This window comes from Callorhinchus milii, unplaced genomic scaffold, assembly GCF_018977255.1.
Source record: "Callorhinchus milii isolate IMCB2004 unplaced genomic scaffold, IMCB_Cmil_1.0 Scaffold2, whole genome shotgun sequence".
Lineage (NCBI taxonomy): Eukaryota > Metazoa > Chordata > Chondrichthyes > Chimaeriformes > Callorhinchidae > Callorhinchus > Callorhinchus milii.
Genome location: NW_024704743.1, coordinates 3,106,791 through 3,116,904, shown reverse-complemented (window position 1 = coordinate 3,116,904; position 10,114 = coordinate 3,106,791). Strand labels below are relative to the sequence as shown.

At 53.2% G+C, this 10,114-nt stretch overlaps 1 protein-coding gene across 1 annotated transcript; it reads left to right on the top strand.

Moving 5' to 3' along the window:
- Positions 1 to 2,286: 2,286 nt before the first annotated feature.
- Positions 2,287 to 9,160, top strand: cfap20 (cilia and flagella associated protein 20). The gene is made up of 6 exons (XM_042332073.1): positions 2,287 to 2,452; positions 5,237 to 5,316; positions 6,622 to 6,733; positions 7,135 to 7,323; positions 7,661 to 7,771; positions 8,940 to 9,160. The coding sequence occupies exons 1-6, from the start codon at positions 2,369 to 2,371 to the stop codon at positions 8,940 to 8,942; spliced, it is 579 nt and encodes a 192-aa protein (XP_042188007.1). The 5' UTR covers positions 2,287 to 2,368; the 3' UTR covers positions 8,943 to 9,160.
- Positions 9,161 to 10,114: the final 954 nt, after the last annotated feature.

The following is a 10,114-nucleotide window of genomic DNA, read 5'->3' as shown; positions in this document are numbered from 1 at the left end:
CCGCCGCCACCGGAAGTTACGGTCACGTGCGCGCGGCGGCGGGGAGGCGGGCCGAGCCGACGCGCCGCCTCGATTGACGCGGCGGCCGACCAATCGGAGCGCGGAGCTGCGCTGGCTGGCTGGTCACGTGAGGCGACACCGCCGCGCACCCCCTTCCCCCCCCCTCCCTCCGCGAACTCTACCTACCGGAAGCTACCGCAAGGTATCGTGGGAGATGTAGTCCGCTGCCACTGAGGCTGAAGTTTCTCACCACCAACTGAGTGTCTGACACGCACGGAAATCCGTCACCGTGACCTATGGATGTCTGACACACACGGAAACCCGTCACCGTGACCAGCCGGGTGTCTGACACACACGGAAAACCGTCACCGTGACCGGCGGGTGTCTGACACACATGGAAACCCGTCACCGTGACCAGCGGGTGTCTGACACACAGGGAAACCCGTCACCGTGACCAGCGGGTGTCTGACACACAGGGAAACCCGTCACCGTGACCAGCGGGTGTCTGACACACATGGAAACCCATCACCGTGACCAGCGGGTGTCTGACACACATGGAAACCCGTCACCGTGACCAGCGGGTGTCTGACACACATGGAAACCCATCACCGTGACCGGTCGGGTGTCTGACACACATGGAAACCCATCACCGTGACCGGTCGGGTGTCTGACACACATGGAAACCCATCACCGTGACCGGTCGGGTGTCTGACACACATGGAAACCCATCACCGTGACCGGTCGGGTGTCTGACACACATGGAAACCCGTCACCGTGACCAGCGGGTGTCTGACACACATGGAAACCCGTCACCGTGACCGGTCGGGTGTCTGACACGCATGGAAACCCGTCACCATGACCGGTCGGGTGTCTGACACACATGGAAACCCGTCACCGTGACCAGCGGGTGTCTGACACACATGGAAACCCATCACCGTGACCGGTCGGTTGTCTGACACACATGGAAACCCATCACCGTGACCAGCGGGTGTCTGACACACATGGAAACCCGTCACCGTGACCAGCGGGAGTCTGACACACATGGAAACCCGTCACCGTGACCGGGCGGGTGTCTGACACACATGGAAACCTGTCACCGTGACCGGTCGGGTGTCTGACACACATGGAAACCTGTCACCATGACCGGTCGGGTGTCTGACACACACGGAAACCCGTCACCGTGACCGGTCGGGTGTCTGACACACATGGAAACCCATCACCGTGACCAGCGGGTGTCTGACACACATGGAAACCCGTCACCGTGACCGGGCGGGTGTCTGACACACATGGAAACCCGTCACCGTGACCGGCGGGTGTCTGGGGTGATTTTTAAAGGAGTGTGTACCGTGCCATTAAACGGCGACAAGGAGGTGGAGCTGGGAGCTACGTTAGAGGGGTAGCCATGGGGTCAAGAGAGCAGGTGATGGGCTACATTTGGGAAATAATGGAGGTGAGAGTAGAGGGGGTGACAGGGTCAAAAGGGAGTGATAGGTGGAAGCCGGGGAAAGAGGGAGATAGAAAGGACGGAGGCAACAGAGCGGATCCCCTGAATCTTGGACTTGAGGAAATCCACCATCTCACGTTTAGAGTTAGTCCTGATGTTAACAGTGACCATGTTAATATAAAATAGATATATAGATATTTGTTAGGTAAGGGTATCAAGGGATATGGAGTAAAGACAGATAATTGGAGTTGAAGTACAGATCAGCCACAATCTTACAGAATGGCGGAACAGCTCGAGGGGCTGAATGTCCTATTCCTGTTCCTATCGTCTGATCCGAACAGTGACTCTATCCCCTCTGTGTACAGTAACTCGGTAATAACAGTAAGAATCCTTGCACTCGATGTCGCGCCTTATCACGTCTTCGAGGCGTCTCGAGGCGCCGCACAGCACGGGCCGCAAAGCGAACCCACCGCGCATTTTGCGGGCGGAACCCGGCGGCCGCGCCCCTCCCACAAACCGGGGCGACCGGGGGCCGGGGGCCGGGCGGGGGGGGGGTACGTGCCGAGCGAAGCAAGCCCGCCCAACGTTTCGCCCCCCCCACCCGATCCCCGGCTGGGCGGGCGGGGCCGGGCGGGGCTCGAACCCCGTTGGAAAGCTGACGGGACTCCTGCGTGCGGCACCCTCTTTGCCCGATGACCTGTCACCCCCCCCCCCCCCCCCCCCCCCCCCCTGGGAAGGGTGCATCACCCGGGTAACGTGGCTCCCCAAACAGAACCCGGGGGGGGCGGGGGGGGGGGGGGGGAGTGCCATGGCAACGCGCTTAGCAACGCCCCGCAGCGGCGCCATGGTAACCGCCTTAGCGACCAGCCCAGCAACCGGCCGGCGCTGGGCAGCAGCGGCCGCGGAGCCCTGAGCGGCGGCGACATGTTCAAGAACACCTTCCAGAGCGGCTTCCTCTCCATCCTGTACAGCATCGGCAGCAAACCGCTCCAGATCTGGGACAAGAAGGTACCCGAGCCCGGGGAGGGCGGGGGAGGGCGGGCAGCCCGGGCCCCGGGGAGGGGAGGGGAGGGCGGGCAGACCGGGCCCCGGGGAGGGGAGGGGAGGGCGGGCAGCCCGGGCCCCGGGGAGGGGAGAGCGGGCAGCCCCGGGCCCCGGGGAGGGGAGGGGAGAGCGGACAGCCCCGGGCCCCGGGGAAGGGAGGGGAGGGAGAGCGGGCAGCCCGGGCCCCGGGGTGGGGAGGGGAGAGCGGGGAGCCCCGGGCCCCGGGGAGGGGAGGGCGGGGAGCCCGGGCCCCGGGGTGGGGGGGAGGGGAGAGCGGGCAGCCCCGGGCCCCAGGCCCCCGAGGAGGGGGAGGAGGGGAGGGGAGGAGGGGAGGGGAGAGCGGGCAGCCCCGGGCCTCAGGCCTCCCGGGGAGGGGAGAGCCCTAAGCCCAGGCCCCGGGGAGGGGAGGGGAGAGCGAGGAGCCCAGGTACCCGAGCCCGGGGGGAGCGCGCGGGCAGCCTAGGCCCAGGCTCTGGGGGAGTCCGAGAGAGAGGGCTGGTGGTGGTGGTGGTGGTGGGGGGGGGGGGGTGTGGCCTTGATGGAGGCCATGTGCTGTGTGTGAAACGCGGCTGATATTTTGGGGGACAAAATAACATCTCATAGAAACGTTTGACCAAATGCTCAGTTGGTCCCCACCTTCACAGCAACATATACACAGTATATAATAATAATAATAATAATAATAATAATAATAATAATCCCTGCACTTGATGATAGCGCCTCATCGCCTCGTTCAGACACCTCGAAGCGCTTCGCGGCTTCGATCTTACCGCATACGGTGCAGCGACCGCGTATTTTGTGGGCAAAACCCCACCGAGGGTTAGATTGACCCCACCCCCCCCCCCCCCCACCCCCCACCCCCAGCAATCGTCGGAGGCGCACGTCCTTCGGACCAGAGGTCAAACCGAGGGGCCCGGTCTGCGCCTGTCCGGGTGGATCTTCACGATCCCGCCGCGCCATTGGAAAAGAGAAGGGAGTTCCTCTCTCTCTCTCTCTCTCTCTCTCTCCCTCTCTCTCTCTCTCTCCCCTGGTGTCCTGGCCAACAATTCCCCCGATTAAAATTGGTCGCACGCTTGCGTGGTTGTTTGTGGGACGTTGCCGCGCGCACAGCGTTTGCCCACAAAACGCACGGCCGCCGCACTGTGCAGTAAATCCTCCCGCGAAGAGCTTTGAGACGTCCCCCCTGAGGCGAAAGGCGCTGCGTCGCGTATAAGGATCGCGAGAATGATTTCGCATGTTAGACTGGATCCTGTCCCGTGGCTCTCGGAAAGGGTTGTTTGTTTATCGTAATCGTTCTTGCATTATTGTGACGGTTATCTGAAAGATGCCATCTCCAACCACGCAGCGCTCGCTCCGCCCAGCGCTGTATCAGAGGGCGTCAGAGGGCGAGGTGAGCAGGGTCTCCTTGGAGTTGAATCGGCTCAAGGTGAGATGCTTGGCAACGGAATATCTGAATCGAGCCGCCCTTCTGTGGCGATCTCAGTAGTCCGATTCCTCAGCCGGGCAGGTTCTCAGTATTTCGGGGCACTGCTGATCACAACACAGTCCGGCTCATCGTCTTGGACTTGGAAAGGCAGACCAGTCATTGGGGCAGGGAATCCTCCCACTTGGCTCCCGTTCACCCTGCAAGCCAAATCCCTCACGGAGAGGGTGGTCCTTGCTGGATAAGCAGCGGGAATGCTGGCCAGACGTTGTTCTCAATGGCGAGGTGTGTGAATTCAGCTGGTTTAGACTCCCAACAGTTAGCCCAACGCACACTCTGGGGTCCCCAAGCCTTGGCTTTTGCTAACCTGCACCTATTACTCTCCGGACGCTGGATACATCCCTCCAGGAGAGAGTGCGTATTCCATTCGCACTATCTATCTCTGGGATTTCAAATTGTCGTTGGGACGCATGGTGATTGGTTTCCGCATATGTCAGACACCCGGATGACCCCCCAAAAAAACAAATTTAAGACGCACCTCTTTGAACGCGCCTATGGTCACCTCTCCTTCTCCCTTGCTTGGCGTCCAGCCTTGTCACAGCGCAGCTTTCGACACGCTGCCCGTGTGAAGGGTGCTGTGGGTTGTTATGGTTCTTGACATTTTCTGGCTGTCGGTGACATTGCTGGGTGCAAAATGGCTTCTGCCTTCGAATACTCGAGTCACTACAGATACTGTTAGGTCACTGCACTTGACAGCAATTGCTGCTTTGAGACACTTTTGTCCACAAAATATACAACCAGTTCACTTTACAGTATATCCTGTGAAGCACTTTGAGATGTCGAGAAGACATGATAAGGCGCAATATCAAATGCAAGGATTATTATTATTATTATTACTTTCAGATGTTTCAACATTCCCCGCACTGTCTCCAATTATTAGTATCATTATTGTTAATTTATTTTAAAACAACTGTTGTGGTTGGTCAGGTATTCTACATGCAAATAACTAACTGTGTTTGCGTTGGTAAAATTCAAACTTTGCTATGTTGTTTTGGTGAGGATATTAAATTGATACTCTCAAGATACTGACTTAGTGACTGGTGGGTGGAAAGAGTTTCTCTCTCATCACCTTCTAAAAACCTCTCACCATTTTGAAGACCTCTTGCAATTGACATTATCACGCCTTCGAGACATCTCAAAGCGCTTCACAGAATATACTGTAAAGCGGATTGACTATATAATTTGTGGGCAAAACATGGCAGCCAATTGCACACAGCAGTCTCCCACAAATAGTCGTGGATTGAGCTCAATCTGTTTGTGTTCAGGTGAGAAATGGACACATAAAGAGGATCACAGATAATGACATCCAGTCTCTGGTGCTGGAGGTGGAGGGCACCAATGTCAGGTGAGTCTCTAATAATGGCTGTAAGGTCTGTGTTTCTCAATATGCTTCTCATCACCACCTCCATCCCTCCTGGGGAGAGTATATTAAGACCATACAGACTAGGGTTGCTGATTGTCTAGCTGAGATTTTTCTCTTTAGAGCGTAGATGGTTGAGGGGAGATTTAATACAGGTGTTCAAAATTATGATGGGTTTTGATAGAGTAGATAGGAAGAAACTGTTTCCTCTGACAGGTGGGTCAGGAACCAGGGGACATGGATTTAAGATAATTGACAAAAGAACCAGAGGGGAGATGAGCAGAATTTGGCCAAATGGCCTCCTATAATATTCTGTGATTCTATGAAAAGGTTCCCAGTTCAAACCCAAATCTGTGCTGAGTTACTGATCTCAGTCGAGAGTACAGTAGTTTTCCCCAATGTCCCTTGTGTTGGAGAGAAGTTGTATAGTTACATATAGAGATATGACATGGACCAAGCCTACTAGGATGTGTCGGTGTTTATTACTATCTCTTTTCCCCTCTCCTTCATGTTAAGTTTCCTCTTTAACACATTGATGCTTTCTGCTTCTCACCGGCAGTGAGTTGCACACTGCCACCACCCTCTGTATGAAAACGTTCCTCGTAAAATCCCTGTTAGATCTGTTACTGACTTGTGTATGTTTATATCCTCTAGTTATAGACTCACCAATAAATGGAAACATCCATATAATCCAACCCTAATCCCTCGATGAGGTCCTATCTCAATTGGGTCCCCTGCCCAAATGTCTGATATTAATAATAATCTTTGCATGCGATATAGCACTTTATCACGTCGTTGAGACTTCTCGAAGCGATTTCCCAAGTATATTTTAAAGTGAATTTACTGTGTATTCCACGAGTGAAATCCGGAAACCAATTGCGCACAGCAGTGTCCCACAAATGGTTATAAAAAAAATTAAAAACATTATTTGAAGGGATTATTACTCCCAGAAAGCCACCAATCGAATGATAACCGGGTTCCTACTTACTCCTAGGTAAACAGAGGCGTGTGGAGTAAGGAAACTTGCCTAAGGTTTTGCCCTGCCCGGTAATCAAACCCAGGTCGTCTCGCTTGCGAGGTGAGCCCGCTATCCACTAAGCTATGGGCTTCCTGATGTTCACCTTATACAGATCAACCCAGTTAGAAAACAGATTACAGATTTACAGTTATACAGTGCGTTTCCTGTCAGGAGAACGTCACAAGCCGCTGTTTCTGGGTGTCATGTCTCTGCTTTAATGTTACTTTACCCTGTTTCCCCCCTGCCCTCCACATGCCCCCCCCGCCCCTCAGCACCACCTACATCACGTGCCCGGCAGATCCCAAGAAAACCCTCGGGATCAAGTTGCCGTTCCTCGTCATGATCATCAAGAACTTGAAGAAATATTTCACCTTCGAGGTTCAGGTAAGAAAAAGTGACTCAACTTTGTTTTATTGTGTTTGCTGTGAGACGTCTCGAAGACATGATATCAAATGCAAGGATTATTATTGCTATAAAGTGTAGTGACTGTATGTCCTCTTCTCCCCTCTCGCTTTCCCCCTCCATCCTGTGTCTCTTTCCCCACTCACACTCTACCCACTCTCTTTGCCTTTTTCTCATTTCTCTTTGTTCTCTCTCTCTCTACCCCTTTCTCCCTCCCTCTCTCTATCCCGTCTTCTCCACCACCCCCCCCTCCCGCTCCCCCCTTCTCTTCCTCTCTCCTGCCCTCTCTCCCCCCCTCTCTCCCTCTCTGCCCCCCTTTCCCTCTCTACCCCCTTTCTCCCTCTCTGCCCCCTCACTCTCTGCCCTTCCCTCTCATTCTGCAGGTGTTGGACGATAAGAATGTGCGTCGACGTTTCCGAGCAAGTAACTACCAGAGCACGACGCGAGTCAAGCCTTTTATCTGCACAATGCCCATGCGGCTTGACGACGGCTGGAACCAAATCCAGTTCAACCTGTCGGACTTCACCCGACGGGCGTACGGCACCAACTACATCGAGACACTGAGGGTCCAGGTCAGTGCGGGCACCAACCCTCCACCCACCCTCTCCCCGTGGTGCCCCCTTCCCCAGTCAGGAGCCATTGGATAATAACCCTCTCTACTCTATTCCCATTCCCTGCTCTCTCCCCATCGTGTTTATCCTGATGCTCGCTCTCCCAATGGAGCTCTGCACTGAAATTCATGATGCCTCTTAATATTATTTTCTCTCAAGAATTGATCCAACTGGTGCTTCTCAGTTCCTCTGCCTCAGTCGGGTGTAGGGCTGAGTGGCCAGAAAATGGTTGGTGGAATCGGCAGTGTTGGTTTGTAAAACGTTTGCCATTAAAGCATTAATACCGTTTGCCTCTCAGATACACGCCAATTGCCGGATTCGGAGAGTTTACTTTTCGGACAGACTGTACTCGGAGGACGAGCTGCCCGCGGAGTTCAAGCTGTACTTACCCGTCCAGAACAAGTCTAAGGTAAGGCTGTGTGCCAGGCTGTATGATGTGTTTAGGGCTGCGTGAGGGGCTGTTTTCTGGGCTATGTGCAATGTATAGGGCCGTGTGCCGGGCTCTGTGCTGTGTATAGGGCTGTGGGCTGTGTATAGGGGTGTGTGTCGTGCTCTGTGCTGTGTAGAGTGCTGTGTGCCAGGCTGTGTGGTGTGTGAGAGGCTGGTTGCTGTGTATCAGGCTGTGTGCTATGTGTCGGGCTGTGTGCCAGCCAGCAGGGGGGAAGGGTGGCTCCCACTACCACGCACTGCATCAATGGATTGGGTGTGGATTTAGTAATGCTCGGAGCCTGGGTAAATTGGCATTCTATTGCTTGGAGCTGTGGAGGTTAAGGGTGCCGATCTGATTGAGATGTATATAAAAACAGTTGAGTCTTGGAGCTCATACACTCTAATCTGACGCTCCGGTGCAGTGCTGGGGTTGCACTGCAGATGCTATCTCTCGGTTGAAACGTTAAACCAAGAGGCAGAATTGAATGGGCCTTAAACTCGCAGAGAAGCGAAAGGCCTGGAGAGAGGGTGCGGAATGGAGGGATTCTGGGGAGGAGTTCCAGAGACCTCGGGGTCAGTGGAGAGGGCTAGGAAATCTCCTGCTGTAGTGAGAGTCTCAGCATGGAGATGAGTGGAGGAGAGAGTCACATCTTTATAAATAGAGGCATATCCCTTCTCCCCCCCCAACCCCATCTTGGGTCTGAAATGCTGTACACTGTCCAATGCCTTGGGATATCCTCCCGACGTGAAAGGCGCTATACAAATGTAATCTTGTTGTTGTTATGAGGGGTTTTGATAGAGTAGATAGAGAGAAACTGTTACCACTGGCAGGTGGGTCGGTAACCAGGGGACAAAGGTTCAAGATAATTGGCAAAAGAACCAGCAGGGAAATCAGGAGAGACTTTTTTTTTACACAGAGAGTTATTACATTCTGGAATGCACAGCCTGAAAGGCTGGTGGAAACACATTCAATAACAACTTTCAAAAGGGAATTGGACAGGTACTTCAAAAGGAAAAAAATGCAAGGATATTGGGAAAGAGCAGGGGAGTGGGACTGATTGGGTAGCTCTTCCAAAGAGCCAGCACGATGAGCCAAATGGCCGCCTTCTGTGCTGTAATATTCTATGATCTCTTCCCTTTGATTGCAGTAGTGAACAGCCCCTGTGGGATGACAGCTAGGACCTGCGAGCAACACTCTCTCACTCACCAGCGAAGGCTGAAGGAAACAGAAGATGTAAAAGAAACTAAAAATCAATAGATCTTTGTATATTTTCATTGACTATCGACCTGTGATTTTGTTGCTGTCCACGGGTGTCTCTCTTCACTGTTGTATCTTGTATGCTATTTGAAATAAAATGTTCTCACTTGATCGAGTCTGCGCCGATGCACTGAAAGCACTGATGGCTGGGAGCTTTGGCCAGGATTTCTCTTCAGTGAGAGAAGCTCTTCAAGCCATTTCATGCATGAAGTCCTGTAGCATAGTGGTTAGAGCACTCGCCTTGCAAGCCAGAGGAACTGGGTTCGTTTCCTGGGCAGGGCAAAATCTTAGGTAAGTTTCCTTTCTCTACATGCCTCTGTTTGCTTAGCAGCAAGTAGGAACTCGATTGGTGGATCGTTTTCTGGGGTTAATAATCCCTTTAAAAACAAATAGTAATTTGGTCACTTAACCCACGATTTTTTGTGGGACACTGCTGTGCGCAATTGGCTGCAAAATGTGCAGCCACTATATAGTATATTCTGTGAAGCACTTCGAATCATCTCGAAGATGTGATCAGGCCCTATCAAATGTAATTATTATTATTTCATCTCATTCTTTGGCTAAGTCATAGACCTGTACAACTGCTGAGTGCAAAATTGGCACTAATGGAGGTTCCCATTGTCGGCGTCAAATGTTCCAGGGCAGATACAGCAGAGATGCATTGGGTACTCCACTCTGTCCTATTCACCATTGTTGAACCTCAGTCACTGGACCAGTTCCTGCACCGGGCGGGTCCACAGTACTCCAGGGCACTGCTGGTGACAGCCCAGCCTGGCTCATTGGCAGGACTTTGAGGTGCAGACCAGGCAACAGGGCAGGAATCATCCCGCTCAGCTCCTATTAATTCAATGAACCAAAATCCTAATGTGTACAGTGTCAAACGAGCAGCGTAACCTTGCCAGACAATACTTGCATTGGCAAAGTCAAGCTACCTGCTTTTATCTGGTTAAATGCCAGCAGTTACTCCAATGTACACCCCTAAGCCTTGGATCCTCACCAACCTGTGCTTCATGTTTCCCAGGATTAAGTGAATAGGCACATACCCTCAAGGCAGGGTTTGGGGAT

Excerpts from the sequence above, each read along its gene's own strand:
- cfap20 (XM_042332073.1), top strand. The coding sequence starts at position 2,369 with ATGTTCAAGAACACCTTCCAGAGCGGCTTCCTCTCCATCCTGTACAGC. Across the intron at positions 2,453-5,236 it reads TCCAGATCTGGGACAAGAAG|GTGAGAAATGGACACATAAA; the intron begins GTACCCGAGCCC and ends GTTTGTGTTCAG. Across the intron at positions 7,324-7,660 it reads TCGAGACACTGAGGGTCCAG|ATACACGCCAATTGCCGGAT; the intron begins GTCAGTGCGGGC and ends TTTGCCTCTCAG.